Source organism: Anopheles moucheti, chromosome 2 (genome assembly GCF_943734755.1).
Source record: "Anopheles moucheti chromosome 2, idAnoMoucSN_F20_07, whole genome shotgun sequence".
NCBI lineage: Eukaryota > Metazoa > Arthropoda > Insecta > Diptera > Culicidae > Anopheles > Anopheles moucheti.
In genome coordinates this window covers 76,359,010-76,377,630 of record NC_069140.1, presented here as the reverse complement: position 1 = coordinate 76,377,630, position 18,621 = coordinate 76,359,010, and the positions used below count along the sequence as shown (strand labels likewise).

The window sequence follows — 18,621 nt, the reverse complement described above, 5'->3', positions numbered from 1 at the left end:
TGAATGGAAAACACCAGCACTCGGGGCCGGGTCGCTCATGAGTTACCTGTGCAGTCGCTGTGTCTTCGCTCATTCTTTCGGAAAATTATTTCCACACCACGGTGCTTATGTTTCCAACAAAACAAACCACACGAAGGGCAATGTGCGTGTGTGTGTGCGTATCACCCATTAGAACCGGACACAATGGGCACGGTGCGGTTCGTTTAGCCCTTGATAATATCAAAACAAAAACATTACCCTCAAACACAACAAACAAAACAACACCAGCCCCAAAACAAACCTAAACGCTAGATTCAAGAATTGGACCGGTTTTGGTGGGGTTTTCACGTCCTTCTCACATGTCAATACGGTACCGCGAATTTTCCATGACAAATCCGTCCGAATTAATCATCACGGTGGTTTTTCGTTACAGGATATACCCGCTAACCTTCCGAGGTAGTCGGATGAAGATGAAGTTGCTTGTCGGATTTTCCGAACACGAGTTGTTTCATGGGAAGACAATTAGAATTTAATGGGAACGCAGTACGCCGTACGTCGTATAATTGTTGCCGTGAAATAGGAGCGAAGCAATCTGGATCAAGGTCGGAATGCTACCGATGGGTAGAACATTTCCATTGTTTCGGATGTGCTACGTGCACATCAACATATTTCCATACTTGTTTTGCCTACAAATTTCAAGAAGACTTTAGGTATTAACATTCAGCATTCATGGACTCATAGCGATACAAATTTGTTTTATTTGGTTGTGATAATAAAAGATGGTTAAATTAATCATAAATTAGCATTACGACTTTATGGCACGTCCTTATAAATAATACACGAATAATATTGCACGATGCTAGTTTATGGTGCTATTATTTAGCAAAAGCAGTCATCACTACATCCCCGTTGATGATTCACCTTGAAAGATGCGTTCCATTGGTGTATTTGCGTCACTCAAACAGGAATGTTCTCAAATTATGGCCAATTCGTTAAAGAAAAATGCGCAAAAGTAATGAAAATTACGATCGTATTGTCGTATATCTATTGTTTCGTACGACGCAAGGAAAGAAGAATCGGATATCTGAACAAAGTCATTTGTTTATGTGCAATCCATTGAGTGGCGAGAGTCAAATTACAATTTACTGCCAAACGGTATCTGACCTTCAATACAATGGAGACGCCTGGTACTTTACAATGGAGACGCCTGGTACTTTACACTCGTCCGCATGGGAATGCGTTCGCTTTTTGCAATGGATGGTTCGACGATAGCGATTGTTTTACACTTCAAAGCCACGAACACCATGCGAAAATGCGAAACAACAGCGACACAACAGTTCGCAACCAAAACAAAAAAAAGACACAATGAAAGCGAAGGAATGACACCGCGCTTGAAATCTGGAAGGAAACATTCTACCTTTCGCGCAAGCAGGGGAGGGAGTGATGGAGAAGGGGAAGAAGGAAAGCTTTCCCAAGTTTCTGAGAACAGCCCCGATGACGATGACGACATGACATGACGACGCGAAAAACGGTACCATCACGCTACCGCGGCTACATCGCCACCCGCCGAGCAGCGCGAATTCCATCGAAAATAGGAGGCGAAAACAAGAAAAAGGAAAGGAAAACCAACGGGAAAAGAAGTACCATAATGTGTGGCCCGTTGTGCGAGACCTTCCTGAATGGACCGGTTCGTCGCAGGTGATGCGCCTGCGCCGTTGTACGCCATCGTATCGCTGCTTTCGCTGTGCTGCCTACGCGTCGGTTAGCGACTTCCTGGTCCGGCCGCGACGGTGCCTTTTTCGTTCGTTCGAACCATTCACAGTTGCCCGAACAAAAAATCGTCCAGGAACTCACTGCACACTCACACAAATACAAGGGTGTCTGGGTCCCGGAGTCACAACCGAAAAGTTACGCGTGCGGGAAAAAAGCTCACCGTCGCTGTGTGGAACTCATTTTCCTGGGGTGGTCCTTTTCCCCTCCCCGAGCATGACGACCACGCGCTAAGCTAGAGCTTGCTGTGCCTTACAATTTTGAAGGTGAATGTGAGTGAATGTTGGCCGAAGCCGAAGCCAGTTACCAGCCGAGCCCGGTGCCCGGAGCCGCCACGGAACGGCAGTAAAACCGACACGAGCACCGTTCGGTACCGTTCATTCGCGTTCCATCCCTTGACGAGGCTAGTAGGGTGTTCAAACGGTCCGATAAGCGCGCGTCATGGCCAAAGCGGCCTCCCAGGGTGGTCACACTTACCCCCTACTGTGCAGCACCAGCAACGGCAGTAGAACCAGTAGCAGCAGCAGCATCATCACCTGCGTACTATTATTAGTTCACTAAAGGTGGGCCCGGAAAGTTACCGGAGCGGGAGTTACCGAACTAGCCAGAAGCATCCGCGTTACAGGCCACACACTAGCAGAGCAGCATACGGGAGCCCGCTAAACGAAGATCCGATTCCTCGAAGCAAGAACGCAACGTGTTGTTATCATTAGTGTTAGCGTTGTTGTTGTTAAACATCCTGCCGCAAGTGACGCCATCAGAGTGTGGAGTGAAGTGTTTTGAGGTTCACCGCTTCGTTCCCGTTCGGCTCCGTGGAAAATTAGTGCCCCAAAAATGTTGACCGTGTCGCGGATCGGCTAAGCGAAACTAAGCGAAAAAAAAAGCAAAAAGGCTCTCTCTGCATCCAACTCTGTCTCGGTCTGACGTCGGTTTAACTCAACGCCTTGTGCAAAACAAAAAAAAAGCCGTGTGTGCAAGCCAAAAAAGAGTGCAGTGCTAGCAATTCCTGTGCAAAACCAAATTATCGATTCGCTCGGAACCGAAGGATACGGCTGAATTATCTGTAATTATCTCCCAGCTGCTCCCGTTCCTTATTTTTGGAGCTCGATGCGACACGCAAACTTTGCGTGTGCGTGTGACTGATCGTGGTGTCCGCGGGTGTGTGCGTGCGTGTATTTGAATGGTGTGTGTGTGCGGTGTGTATGTGTGCGTGTACTAACATCCGGTGTACCATTTGCAGGTGGACGTGCGATGAATGCGAACGGTTTGGAGCAACCGTGCCGACTCCACACTGTGACAAGCGCCCCCGGAACCAGCGTCCAGTAGGCTGACCTCTAGTAGTAGTGTGCGAAACCCCGAAAAAAAAGAGATAACTTTCGCTAGCGTGTCTACAGGGACAGTAAAGCAAGTGAATATTCAAAACGGGTTTTTGGGCGAAAAAGGGGGGTTATTTTGGTCTCTCCACCCCCCTCCAAGTTGGTCCGTTATGCACGTACAGCTCACCCGTGGGTTGTTAGTGTGGCGTGCAAGTGCCTGCCAACAGCGAACAAGCGTGAAAGTGGTCCATTAGGTGGAGACTCGGTGCGAACGGAAATACAATACCCGGGGGTCGTGAAAGTCGTCGTTTTGCAGCGCCAACTTCGATCTGGCTTAATGGTGCGATATCTCGCAGGAATGTATCAGGCGCGATACTAGTGGCGGCGGTGTGCATCAATCCCATTCCTTGTAGTGTGTGTGTGTGTGTGGTAGCGAGTTCCTATAGTGACGCTAAATTCCAAGAAAAACATCCGACATTTTGCTTTCACGACCGACACCACGCGAAACACGCGTACAGATAGAGACTACTCACTTCGATCACCGCCAGAAACTGCACCACTGGAACCACCATCGTCCCGACGCCATTAGTCTTTCCCCTGTCAGCGAACAATAGTGTGTGGAAGGGTGTGGAAGGGTGGAGCGTTTCCATTGAATCGAATTTCGTGACTGGGACGGTCCGAACAAGAAGCAAACCGGAAAGTGTTCGTCCAGCACCTTCTGGCTGGTGGGAGAGTTACCTGTTGAACATCAACTGCGGTAGGCTAAGCGCGGTAACGGACGTTCGTGTCTGCAGTCATCAGGATCCAGTCCGCTGGTTCGAAAGGTCCCAAAGGTCCTCGCAGGTCCTTCCGCGTCCGGGAACAGCGCCAACCCGCGCGAGAATACCCCCCCTCCATCGAACTGCCGAAAACCTCGAGGTGTGTGTGTGTGTGCGTGGGAGTGCGTGCGTGTGCGTGTGCGTGTGTGTGTGTGGCAGTAGTGAAAAATGATCCGACCGATTCTACCGATACTGGCGTACATGAGCGTGCTCTCGAGTACGTACTCGCTGCACATGGCACGCGATGCTTACATCAAGCCACCGCCGCCTCCGCCACCCGCCCAGCTGCTCGACGACCTGGACGACATGTCCGAGCTGCTGGCGGAGAACGGTGTCGACCTGATGCGGCCAATGATGGGCACCGTACACCAGAAGCCCCACGGGGGCACCAGCGCCGGCGGGGGTGGAACGGTCGGGGGCAGTGGCAGCATCATCAGCAGCAATGCCGGTGCCGTTGCGTTAGGTACCCTCACGCACGTGACGAGCAATGAGCTGCCGGAGCTGAGCCCGCCACCGGCCCATCTGCCGGTGGGGTTACGCCACGGTCCGATCGGGCCACTTGTTGGGCAGCCGCCGCGCGGCTTGCAGGAACTGTTCGGTGTGCAGACCAACTTCGACATACGCGCGGCACAGCAGCAACTGTCCCACGGTCCGAACGGTGCGACGGCCACCTTCGACGCCAACCAGTCCGCCTCCAGCGGCATGGACGATCGGGATGATGATAACGGCGATGGTGGCGGTGGGAGAGGCGAGGGAGGTGACGACCTCAACGGAGCAGCCGCTGGGGGCGGTGGACAGGGCAATGTGAATCTGCAACGGTCGGCGTCGAGCAGCAAGCGAGCGTCACCGACCGGTGGGCGCAATAAGATGATGGCCGACTCGGCCCAAGATGCCGGCGGCAGCAGTAGCGGTCTGCCATCGATCCCGCACGGCATCGCTAACCAAATGATGCTGCGCAGTACGCGCGGTCAGCGACAGTACGATGTGCCGCAAATTGGTAAGTTGTTTGGTCATGTTTCACTGTGCTATAAATGGTGCTATAAAAATATTTAAGCAGCGTTCTATTGGCAAGCTGGAATAAAAGTTGCTTCACAAAAAAGGATGTGTTAAGAGGAGAATATTTTTACAAAAAAATCCTCTCACATCGGGAATAACAGGACGCTGTATAAAGCTATAAGCTATAAGCTGTATAAACAGGATAGCTCTATAAAAAGTGCTATAAAAGTTCGTCGTTCTTATAAAAGGCAACTGGGGCTGACGTTTGACTTTCAAATTATTGTCAAAGATGGTCTTAAATGGCGAAAATCTTCAAGGATCTAATATATATATAATAAAACGATTGTTCGTTATTTATCCATTTTGGATTATTTTATTTCATAAACCTTTATGCATGGAGTATTTAGTAATAACACCTGTTATAATTTTGTTACCATTAGTGGTACAGGTAGTCCACGAGATTCGCTATTATAGCCCGGAAAACATCCGCGTATCTCGAATTTCCGCGTAAGTCGAATCCTGCTGCTATTTCGTTTATACTTGAAAATCAGAGAGTCGACAGCCTTCTCTGCACTTAATGTATTCAACGAATTTTGTGACTTTTTGGAAGAATACTATAAAATAAATCAAAAAAAAAGTTTTATATGTAAAAGAATTGTATTTTTGATCAATTTTTCGCCTTTTTGATTAGATGTTGTTCTATACACAACGACAAATATCAAATTTCTAAAAATCGCGTATTTCCGAATCGTGTATAAGAGGTTACGCGTATCGCAGGGACTGCCTGTACTAAACACACAAAGATACTATAATCCACGACACAAAAACGTTGGAATAAGGCAAAGTCAAATCCACAGCGCGTTGTCGAGGTTTTAAATGCCCGTGCCGGACTCTACAGGATTAATCTCTATTTGATTTAAGAGAGCCTCTTATTAAAGTACTGGATGAGATCTATGAGTTTATCTTATCTACCTTTTTCTTTCTCAACGAGAACGGCCAGGCCGTATTGCTCAAAATTCCAGGTAACTTAATCTAGTAAATATCCTTCTTCAAACAGTGAGAGGTCACCTTATCCCGGGTGTACTCGGTCTGATCTTATCTGTCTACAAAATTACTATTTATAATACTCTTCAAATGTATTACTCTATAGTTTTGCTCCGTTCTGTTTGATATTGTTTATTAAACAATCAGAAATGTTCATTTTACTTAAATCATGGTCATAGTTCTTGATCGAAAATCATAATAATGGTCTAATCCAGTTACGTGAAATATTTCGTGAAATATTTCATTTCTTACTAATCCTTGTAAATTAATACTAAGAAATGTATTTCTTGCTGTTTCTGATATCCTATTTCAATTTTCAACTTTATGTTGAGGCAACAGTTTATCGGTTGCTTAAATAGATGAAATCCCAACCATAAATGTTAACATTCGGATGAAAATAAATATCGTACTATCTAAATTTATTTTGAAGTATTTTCTCAACTTCAAACAGCAAAATGATTCGTTATCTTGCATTCGCTGCTATTCCTGGAATCAAGCACTGAAAACACACTTTTGTAGTTGGAGTTAAACCAAACAAATGGCTTATGGTACCATTCACCCCCCCGTACCAGAGATGGAAGATCTGAAAGTATACAAAAGGTCAAAACATCGTTGTTGAAAATTTACGTTTTCCCAGAATTTTGCCCATCAGTCGACGTCATTCCTGCATTCCTCAAAGTGCACTCGCATTCAACAGCGCATCCAACAAGTGCCGCCACTTCAACCCGTCTTAATGCCGTGCTTGCGTCCGAATCCGTCGGTCGATTCGTTCGCTAGAAATTAAATCAAATTACACACTAAAAATGGTTACGACAATCAAATCAAAATAAATGCCATCGTCCAACGATTTCTTGGTCGTTGTCGTACGGTGGCGAGCTTTAGCGCACCTCCGTCACCGGGGCACCGTACGACACAAAATCCGAACCCGATCTCGGAACGCTGCATACCGAGCGATACGTGAGTGGATGTCGATTTGCGGTAAAGAATGTCGGCCCCGGTTGGCAACCATGGCAATCGTCATGGGAAAGCTCACTGGGATAGTGGACCGAGGCTAGAGAGTCGGGTATCTACCGTTTCGTGTCCTCTTCAGGCTTCCCCATCCGGTTAGGTGGTGGATGAGCTCAGCTGGGAAGGAAAAATGCCCACATCGACAGGCGGATAGTAGCATGTTTTGAGATATTGCAATATGAACGCGGTTCTATGCTGGAGAACCCACCCAGTCGGTGGGCATAATGTAAATTGGCATGCTCATCTTCATGGCGTGCCCGTGTGTGTGTGTGTGTGTGGGCGCTTCCTGGGCTGGTGATATTTTATTTCCACATTTAATGATGTGTTCCACGGTGGCTTTGGGTTTTAGGTGGGATTTTCCCGCTGTAAAGCGAATAAAGCAACAGAAATGCCCTTCACGGTCTGCATGTGCCAAAGCGATGTGAAGTCCTATTTGATGCGGAGGCTGAATTTTATTGCCATCATGAATGTTTGTCGTTGCGGAGCGTGGGATATATAAGTAACAACAACGAAAAAAAAAAAGCTCGGCTTCAGTTTGCTTACAGCAGACTGAAGCCTCGCTAAGCCACCCGAGCGAAACCAAGCCAAGGCAGAACATTATCTGAGGCTGTGGGGGTAGAAAACAAGCTCCAACTAACGATACACTCGAGTAGCAAACCGGTGAGTAAACGGTTCAAATCCTACAGGTAGCGCGGCTTATTGGCTACGTGTTGTGCATCGTCCGCTCTGCACGTTATGCATTCCAATGAGCAATGGCAGAGCCAACACGGCTCGATCGATTCAATCGCGCTATAAAGCTGTGTTCCCTACCTCCTTTTTTGTGCTTTGGTTACTTTGTACACCTTCCCATTCACGAAACAACACCGACCGGAACGCCTTAAGCCGTACGTGACAGGCTCCACGATCTGGATCATTTTGACAATCGAAGGAAAAACGTCAGTCAGTGGGCGTCTCAGCGGTTGGTTTCGCGATCAAAAGCGAATGCATTACACGAGGCAAGCGAGACGATGGCCGTGGTTGGGCGTGTACTGAGGACAGGGGACAAATTGCGGTCAAATTAAGTCGATTGTGCTAGTGGATTAAAGGGAATTGACAGTCGCATGAGCCACCCGGAACAACCCGGTGCTGGAGCACAGACATACTGGAATGAGGCATGGGAAAAGGATCAAATTTAAAGCTTGAGCGAAGCCACACCGGGCACACACACAATGTGAAATCGGTTGACTCCCTCTGTCCCAGGTGCATCACATACATACATAGACATTGGGAATGGGAAAATTGTGAACAAACCAGGATAAATCGTTGGCAATTTCCAGCGTTTCCGCTGTGAGCGTTCGTTCGTGTGTCGTACAGACATCAGCCATTGAGATGAATGGGTATACATTCTTGTGAATTTATCCCCAAACGCCAGATCATTATCGCCGTCGTGTGTGAGAAAAGTTCCCCGGGAAATTCGAAATTTTCTTGTTTTCTTCTCCCACGACGTTAGTGAAAAGTCCCAACGTGGACGGGGCAATTTGGGAAGCTTTTCTTACAGCAATTCCATTCCACCTTCACCGACCAATCCGTCCCAGCGGAGTCTTACTTCAAATATGCACAGTAACTGGGGGACCGCTGCTGGAGCTCAACCAAAGTCGCCCATTTTCGCTAATGGTGTAACGATGCGCCGTTACCGTTTTACATATCATTTTTCGATAATCCAACGTCGGAAGCCTGCCACGGCACGGTGGGATGTCTTCCTTCCAAAGCCTACTTTGTGGAACGGTGAATAGAAGATGTGCAAGGGAGTGGGACCCGCACAACGGGTGGGAATAAATAGCGTTTAGAAGCTCACACCACTTGGCTTCGGGTGTTTACGCAGGATCGAAAACAAGCGTACGCCATGCATGCTCCCGCCTAACCTTCAAACGCGATATCCAAACACTACACTTCAAACCGACCACCGACCAACTCACTTCCGAGAAACGCACGCACCATTTGTTCACACATTACATCCGTGCCACGGTTAGAATGTGCGTGTGCGAGGTCCTACCGCTTCGGTCGAACCTTACGGCAAGTCGCGAGGTCGTGGGTTGGTTCACCGTACTGCCATATCCACACCGGAAGCAACACAAACACACACACATACACACAATTCATTTCCACCCGCAACGGTGAACCTGAACGGAAAAGCTCACCTGTTGCGCAATTTCCTGCTGTCCGTACGGTGATGCTTGTCACTCTCACCCCTAAAACAAAGCAGCATCAACCATGCCCAGTGTGCAACGGTGGGGGAGGGTTTTTTTTTTTGTTTTGTTTTTGGTTTTGCCCCACGGGGAAAACCACCCAAAGCAGTAGGATGAACAAAGCGACCAGCGAACCGGGAAGAGTGTAAGAAAAATTCGTGTGAGCATTCGTGAACGAAAGTCCCATGGTGCACCGTAACTCCCACTCTCCCATCAGTTCGATGGGCTTTTACGAGTATTTTCTTCTTTGTTTTACGCGAAGCAACACAAATGGCGTAAAACAGCTCTACCAGCAAAACAAATGGTGTAGAAATTCAATAAAAGTTATTTGGAAAAATGGACTAATATTACACGGACGCAATGCAACTTGCATACCTTTAGGCGCGCAAGGTGAGATGATGGATTGATAATTCATTTCCTTCCGGGTGGGGGTTTGTGGGCGGGTGTAAGCTATGTGGGCAACAGTTTGGAGGGATTCCGACCTTTATTGTGTACTTGTATTTTGCACACAAAAATCCAAATAGGCTTCTATCCGAGAACATAGCAGCCTGTGCGCCTGTGCGTAAACTTTTTTCCATGGCCGTTAGCGTTGGAATGGTCCACTGGACTGAAAACACCTTATTACTGTTTATCTTTACACGGGTGTAGAGCAAACGTGAAATAATTCATTTACACACACTCGTTTAAACAACTAATTTTTATCAATTACTTATTTTCATGTACGACAAGCAGTGATTAAACCCCTCCAGCTCCCTGTCAATTAATGCTGACCCTTTCGTATACTTAATACAATTTCAATGTGTCATGTCAAAACATGTAAAAATAAATGTTGAACAACACACAATTTAATTTGAATTTAGCAGGAAAAGCAAAATGGTTCGTTCGCAGAACAGCCAAAGCCCTTGTATAGAGCAACTCTCCGTACCGAAAACTCATTACTCAACGGTAGAGTGGTTGGTAGAATCATTTGCAAGTGTAATTAATGCTCATGAAAGCACATGTATTCGCATTGCAACGTACTCCCAGGGGATAACCGGTGTATATTTGTGCCTGCTTATTCGAGATGAAGCAAACTCCTGCACGTCCCTTACCAAACGAACGATGCGGCATCATCTCCAACATCCGATAAACTTCCAGTAAAGTGTTGCAAATTATAAGCTCATCTAACACCCGTGCATGAAGCTCACGATCTCACGATGTCTACATCGCCCTGCTTAATATTAGTAACCCCAAAAGTTGTGCCACTTCCGTACCGTTCCCGGGGAAGAATGGGCGTCAGCTGCGGGAGTACACGGAGTTTTGCACCAACCGCAGGACGAACCGCACGTTAACTTTGCCCCAAAAAGCTCATTCACCAAGGTGAGCTAAACGAGACAGCTCGGAGATTAGCACGGCACGGATAGTTTGTGACGCTAACTTTCTTCGTGGCAACTTTTCCGCACGTACACGCCCGTCCTTGTACGTAAGCTGCCGGAATGTGATCCGGAAAATCCGGATGCTTTATGTACGAGTGACTGGAAGATTGCAGATTTACGAGGGGTTTTGCGTGAAAACTCTGTCGAACATACGCCGTGACAAATTTACAGACATTTTGACGATAATACTATCGCAGCTACTGCACAAGAAGCAAGTAGCTTCAAGAGAACTTTAGAAACGTAAATATATTTTAGAACAATTATAATTAAGTCAATATTAAGTGATTCCTGCTATGAGACCTGCATCTCCAAACCAATTATCAAACATTTTAAAAGGTGGCAATTTTTTTACACGAATTTCTTCGCTATGTTTGTGCCATAAAGCCTACAAAAAAGACTACTAACTGTTACTAACGTTATAATAAAAGTAAAGCAAATTTTATTCTTCATATATAGCTTTAGCACTCATCTTGCCATCTCAATGGCATAAATAGAATAATTATTTAATGATCCTTTTGTGTAAGGTCGATATATTAGTTAAGTGCACTCGGTACTCAAACCTATTCTAATATCTAATCCTAGTATATAGAAGCTGTAATTAATTTTTAAATCGTTGCACAGAGGAGTTGAAGGCAAAATATACATGAAACACTTTAAATTTACATTATAACCAAAGGATGCTTATGACTTCATAATCGCTTACACGAAGGAGGATCTAAAAATTACCTCCTTTCAATCATTCTTTCTGGGACATAAACATTTGTTCTCAAATATTTAGATCACGGCAGTTAGCACATCATTGAAGAAGATAACGAATAACAATCGTCCTTAGTTGCTCCCTTGAAGTACTCCAGAAATACAAATAGTGTCTGTGTACCTTATCAATCTGAACGGAGTAACAGTGAGTTTTAAGATAGGATTCTAAACACTGGAACATTGAAGGAAACATGTCTAGTCTGAGTAGTGTGACAAGCATATTGGTAATAAACATTGCTATAAGATCAACACATCAACATTGTTCTAGCACAGGCAAACTCCAGAACTCTAGTAGCTTAGTCGTCGCTGATATCCGAGGAAAAATCCTTACTGGTGTATTAATGACATCAGGAGAGACGGTGATGGAGACAATCATGGAGACGAGGAGTACTCAATGCCCAGTGTCCAACGATTTCTTTCAGCATGTGTTTTCACACATTATTTTGTGACTAGTTAACATCCAATAAAATATCCACTTAAGAGGGAACGCGTTTGGCTCAAGTGATCTTGAACGGAGGAAGTGCTACGGAATTATCTACTGCTGCAGGACTTCCATCAGTTTCTGGCCAATGTACGATGATTTGATCGAACATATTCCTTTTTTTTAACGAATTCCACCATGTCAGATGGCGTTAAGTTGAACGCATCAATGCACCAGTTGATGAAACGAAAAAGACTCCGATGCCCACGTGTATTCATTTGGAACGGTTTCCGATAGCAAAACAAAATGGTTGCTACGATCGGAAAGTATGGCAAAAAAACGTAAAACATAACTGGCGTTGGCTCGGTTCCGTCGGTTGTTAATCCAATTATATAAACCGGCTGGTTTTTAGCTGGCAATCGCCAGCCATAGATTTAAGCCGCCTTATCAGGATGATTCCAATGAATTTATGCTTATCATCAATTCCAACCGACTAACCGCAATCACGCGACCATTAAATTTGTATCGGTATTCGCGGTTTCCCATCAAATCCTGTCCGCCACAGCAACAGATCGTTCTCGCAACTGTGCCGAAAACATTGCATTTGATTTAACATAATTGGCAACATTCTTCCAAATCCGCTAAGCTAAGCTGCCCGCAAAGCCGTTAAATTGGTGCGCTGAAGGAAGAATTTCGGGGCGCTGTTCCCCCGGTTCGCTTGACAGTCGGGTGGTGTTGCTAGATAAATGACAGGTTTTGGCCTAAAAGGTGGGCTTTTGTTTTGCGAACGTCCTGGATGTATCAATCTTGATTAAAATACTCCCACATTCCATAATCTCGCCAATAAAGGCTTACGAGGGGATTTGCTATTTTTGGACGGGGCGAAGAAAGAAAGTTCGAACGCACGATTCTTAAGCAACGTGGCGTAACTTGGCGATGGTGGAGATGGTTTTGAATATTATTGCTAATCTAAATTATGATAAAAATCCCAAATTTTCCAGGAATTGAGTTGTATCACCCTTCATGCGTGTTCATGGCCCAATATTTGCACGCTCGGCAGACAAATGATAAACAATAGCAGGCAACCTGACACCTACGCCTATTGCCAGCTCACGAGCCGTGGCATGCGAAACGACGTGAATACGCTTCCGCTCGAGTATTGATACGAAATGCGCGCAAAAGAAAGCGAAACAGGGTTTGGCCTCTTTTGTTTAGCCGAGCCAGTGCGTAGGAATTCATGGAGAATCGTGCGTGCGTGTGTGTGTGTGTGCGAATTTGGGGCAATGAGGTTTGGTTTAGTCGACAGGACGATAAAATTTGGACACAAGTGGCAGCTCGTCCTTGTCAGCGTCTTCATCTCCTTGCCGCTTCTGCTATTATCGGTGAAAATTTATGGCCCACGCCAACTTTCATTAGATATACCGCCTTCACACCCACACACACACACATGCGCACGGTTCGGTTGCAGAAGGGAAGAGAGAGAGAGAGAGCAATACGCACTAATATATGGTGTCCCTTCATCCCAAAACTGTCATGTGAAAGTAACGTCCTGTTGCGCTGCGGAACTCCTGGCGCGGATCCCTTTCGCCCGTTTTTCGCTGGACGACTCGGGGACGATAAGTGAGCAGGTCACTTTTCATGATGCCACAGCGATGATCGTGTGGATGAGCAGCCGTATGATGACGGTGACCTGCAGACGGGAATGGTAATGAAAGTGATACCGTAGCCGTCGTCATCGCAGTCCGGGGACGAATCGCTGGAAGGTGTTCTTCCAAACAGCATTGCTGGAGCATTTTTCTTCCAACGGCAACGGCTGGAAGCCATCCGATCCGGTTGATAGTGGAAACCTGTCAACGTATTCGGGGCAAGTCAGTGGGTGCTCTGCTCGTCCGCCACTCAGATGTTGGGTCGACATCTGGGAGGTGACCCTAAAATTTTACCGGCAGAAACAGGAGCCTTCTTCGTTGGTTGCAAGCAACTGTCTGTGAGGTCCGGTGTCCGCTGGTGATGTATTTATGGACCGGAGGTCACTGGGGAGTGCCCATTAAGGTTTCTTCCTTGCATCTTCATTGCCACTGGATGAGCTTACTTTACTTTATCTCCAATGTCTGTAGACTGGCAGAAATAAACTAAAGAGTTTAAATACGCCAACACGTTTTAGACATTATCCCCTTCCCAAAAAAAAAAAAAGGAAAGAGGCAGAATAAGATCCTCCATTTGTCCGTAACTTATGCCATTGTTGCTTATAATTCATGTGATGGCGATAAGAAAATATGCCAACTCTAGTTTTATTGCCCCGAAATTATTGAGTGCACTCACCCACGCAATCGCACGGCACGGCCACAGACGATGTGAAATCGGCACTAAAAGCCGAACGCCGAAAGACAAATTATGGATCTCATTTTGGATGTCCCCCATCCCCCCGTCTCGAGTGGGAGTCGATCGGGTGACTGTTACAATGCAATGATTCATGGCACCCAAACCCTTTTGCGAAACGCGGTTCCGAGTGGTATGCCTTTCATTCAAAATCCACTCAAAACTTAGGAGCAAAACCTCATAAAACAACCCAACCTCCTTCCGAAAGGGAGAAAGGGAAAATATCGCGGGTTTGGCAATCGGACTGCCTTCCTAAATCAACCAGTCCCGATTGAAAGCTTCTCCTCCACCAGTACATCAAGCTCCAAATTTACACACACACATACACACTCTTATTCCACCACCCCCTGGGAGGGAGCGACCGGAAGTGGTCCATCATAAGGAATGTTTTGCCATTTCCCAATTCCCGGCACACGGCTGAAACGCATCCGGCGATTCCGCTAGAATGGCACACCATTTAGCACAAAAATGGCACCACCAGAATGCATGCATGAGGGGGCCGACAAAACAGAATGACGACCACCACCACAAAAAAAAAACAACACGGAGGGAAGAAAACACCCCACGTCCCGTTTGTCAACGCGCAGTGCACTTTGCAACGCGCCACCCACGCGCCAACGGTGGCGGGGGTTTGGGAATTGCAATTTGTCACAAACAACTTGCCGTTTGCAGCGTTTGCGTTTGGCAGGCGGCAGAGTTAGTTTTGGTATAAAATATCAATAATTCCGTCTACGGTGCCGGAGGTTCTGGCGCGTTTTTTGCCCATTTTTGCCCCACGCGCCTTTCCGTTGACGGGCTTTGATTTCGATTCCGCTCAATGGAACGTAGAGAGATATGTGTGCTGGAGTACGTGATAACGTGAGCTACTGTCTGTGGCTGTTAGCTCTGTTAGGTTTGCTTTATCGATCCCTGTTTTAGAAGAATGTTTAGTGCACTTCTTGGATAGAAGTTGGTGAGATTTTTCTTGAGCGAGTCGCAAGAGTGCGATACACCTAGCAAAACTACGTGAGAATAGAACTAGCAATAGTGAAGGATATTGATGTCCTATTAATGACTGATACAGCACTGTGATGTTGAAGAGTTAGAAGAGTAGTTTTAAAAGGAGGACTTGAGATTTTCCTGATTCAAAAGATCTTGTTAGCGACATCTTGATCTACGAGAATGACAACGGACAACCCAGCCCGTAAAGTCTTTTTAGAACTTCCACATGAACAGAGGAGTCGCCTAAATATTAGTTTGGCAGACAGACGATTGTAGTGCTTGATAAGTAAGTAAATACGATGGCAACACATGCATCCATACGTTGCTGAAGTATTTAAAATATTGCTTCTTTAGCACAATGCAAAGCTAATTCTTCACGAGGTATTCCTTTTAAAATATATTCTAACAACATCCTTCAAAAAAGATCATTCAACTACGATGTACTAATAAAATACAGAATTGTTGTTTTTAGTACAGATGTAGCACGATGTTGGTCACTTATACCTAAGCGCTGTCATCTGGGGCCAGTGCTTGCCAAGAAAGAAGCAGACAAAGAAAAGAAGAAAAAATCTAGAAAAGCAGACGAAAAGTTTCTTTCTTTTCTATCTTGAAGTTTAGGTTGCTATTCGCTCTCAACGACACAAAACAGCAAAGATAATCAAATGAGCTGAAGGCAAAGAGTTCCTGGTTTTTGAGTCGCATTGGCTCTCTTTCCGTACCGTTTTCCTTAATCCATTCAATCTTCCTCCTTCTTGCTGGACAGCTCTTTTCGTTTCAATTTCCTCGTACAACGTTTACCAGGTTTCCCTGGCCGTGCTAGCTAAACGTCGCTGCTAAATCCTGATTTTCTTTTCCCTTTGTGACGCCAGACGCCTTACCTGACGAAGCCACATGTAGCTGCATCTGATTTGTACGCTGATGCACTTCTGTCGCTTGTGCGTTCTCTGTGTGTGCGTGGGTGGTTGCAGAAGTGTATATGTGTCTCACTAGCAAAACGCAGTCGCAGTCCTGCCACCCACTAGACGACCGAATCCTTCGTTAGTCCCACCGGTCCAACGAGTCTGCAGTCTGGGGTATAGAAAGTTTTAGGCAAGGAAAACGACGGGTCCGGTTTTTATCGTTCATTGCTCCCCCGGGAGGAAAAGAAAGACTTCGACGTTTATCGATTGCAAGTGCAAGACAAGTACGTGGTGGCTCAGTACGTGCTGCAGACGATTCATTTACCCGTGGCTTTGATTGGGTCGTAGACGGTAGGTGGAAAACGGTTCACTTAGCACGGTATGGATGAACTGCAGTGAACTACGGACTAATCGTTGACCCGTGATATCTATACCTGGGAGTAGCAGAAATGGTTGATTGATTTTAATCTGAAACTCTAACTACAATTTAAAGCTAATCGGAGTAACGCTGGCAATATTGCCATTACTGTCACTTTAATATTTTATAAATGCGCAATACCAAATTATTATTATTATTAATTATTTTTAAATTTATTATTAAAAGAATATTCATAATTGATTCATACAACTGATCTAAAAGCATGTTTTCGAATGCGGCTTAGTTGTGAGGGAACTCAATGCCGCAGATATGCTTTGAAATACAAATTATGTCAACACTTAGATGAATAGTATCCTGTGAATGTTAATCCCAAATTTGTTATCGTGCATTTAATTCTATGTTAAATAAAATCATTCGCAACCATTGATGCCCAAGCATAGACAAATTCAAAGTAAAAGCTTTGTCCTGTTGCCGTTCTCTGCTTATCAAATTACATCTCTCCATCAAATTACAAAAGGTTCATTACAATTTGTTAGTTCTTTTTTCATCAAACTGAATTTTCAATCCCATTCGGCAACTGCTGAAACACATATGGCCGTCGTATCGAATTACAAATAGCGTCACAAACAAAAACAATGCTCACAAAATATCCAATTTAACTTCAGCTGGTTCACCAACCGCATAGTGTGCAAATAGTATCAAACATCGACCGCCCAACACTTTGATGCTGCACTCCACACCCGGAAGGTTGCAATCCATTTGCAACTGCAGCTGATTTGCATGAGCAATGTGCACTGGGCCGAAAAATGGCACGGTGTGATAAAAAGTGAACCCCAACTACTGGGTGGATAATTACATAGCAACAAAAACACCCAGATACATTGCACCTCGAATGCCCGATGGGATTTGCAGTCAGTGTATAAAAACTGATTACTTTTCGTGCAGTATCGTTAGTTATTCATTTGAAGTATTCCCGCTCGGATTTAATTCCGATGAATCTATGCTTCAATTTTACATTTTCATTAATTTCAAACATGGTAAACAATTTTGCTTTGAAAGTCTCCAAAATACTTTAAAAGTTTTAAAAAGTACTACAATTTATGATTAACGAACGTAAATAATCGCTATAATGTAAAGTAAGTAAACAATTGTGTGTTTGTCATGTATCAACATGTTGCTAGTATTTTATGTAATAAGAGTACTTTGGTACTTATATTGGCGATCGGATATCTGCAATATATATTTATAAATATTTTTAAAACCCTCACTTACGTTTCATCATGAAACCTACGCCCATCAGAGCCTTATTATAGATATTATGGCATAACAGAACATAAAAGATTAAATTTCATCCACCCTGTCTCAACGAAACATTTGGTAACTGACTTCCATTGGTTACGACAGTTCGGGCAAGGTATATAGCAACGCAGGCATCATATTAGCGCATCGAAAATAATGGAAAGGTCAGTTAATTTACATATTAAATTGCGTTGGAAGTTAAATATTTAACGCGTGTAATGTATTTTTTGTTGACGAATTGCTCTGTGAATTGCACTTTAAGTGCGCACGCTGATACCATGAACTTTTGTATTTAAAAATAGAAGATACTGTTTAATAATCAAGCTCTCTCAGGATATGATATCTGTAGAGAGCTGCTGATTATGGTAGTGGACTGTTAATTCGAGCAATTTTCTGTGTCAGGCTGTACCATTTCCTCGTCAATTGTAGCGACAGTGTGATGGAGGCCCTGAAATCATTTCTAATAGCTTATTCATTGCTTCACGATATCTATTTATTTTTAAACATTTTACAACATTTATTCTTGCCTTTTCTATGATTTAATAACGAAATATTATTGTTTACTAATAAGGAATATAGTAATATTTAAAATTATAAAAGAACGTTAATTACTCCTAAATGATTTGGTAAAAACAGAACTAAATCACGGTAAAAAAAATGGCTGATTGGGTTGTCCATAAGCACCACCAGCACGTTCTAACCTTTGACGGTCTCAAATTTGTACAATTATTTGCAGACCGTCCTTCGAAATAAGTGATCATTCACAGAATGGTCAACTCACACATATGACAAACATATCATTTCACAGTTCCATGGGCTTTTTTCTCTCCTCTCACTACCGATATGTGTTGTTACACGATGGCTATGCACTCGTCCAAAAAGGAACCCAAGTTCTCAGTATACCCCCCTCAAACCTTCTAATTTGTTGGGAAGGATATG

At 44.7% G+C, this 18,621-nt stretch overlaps 1 protein-coding gene across 1 annotated transcript in view; it reads left to right on the top strand.

Moving 5' to 3' along the window:
- Positions 1-3,712: 3,712 nt before the first annotated feature.
- The window catches only part of LOC128298632 (PE-PGRS family protein PE_PGRS26), a 62,950-nt gene continuing 48,041 nt past the window's right edge, over positions 3,713-18,621 (top strand). Inside the window, exon 1 of the mRNA XM_053034402.1 lies at positions 3,713-4,880. Coding sequence (XP_052890362.1) covers positions 4,052-4,880 — 829 coding nt within the window. The 5' untranslated portion in view covers positions 3,713-4,051. The remainder of the gene's footprint in view (positions 4,881-18,621) is intronic.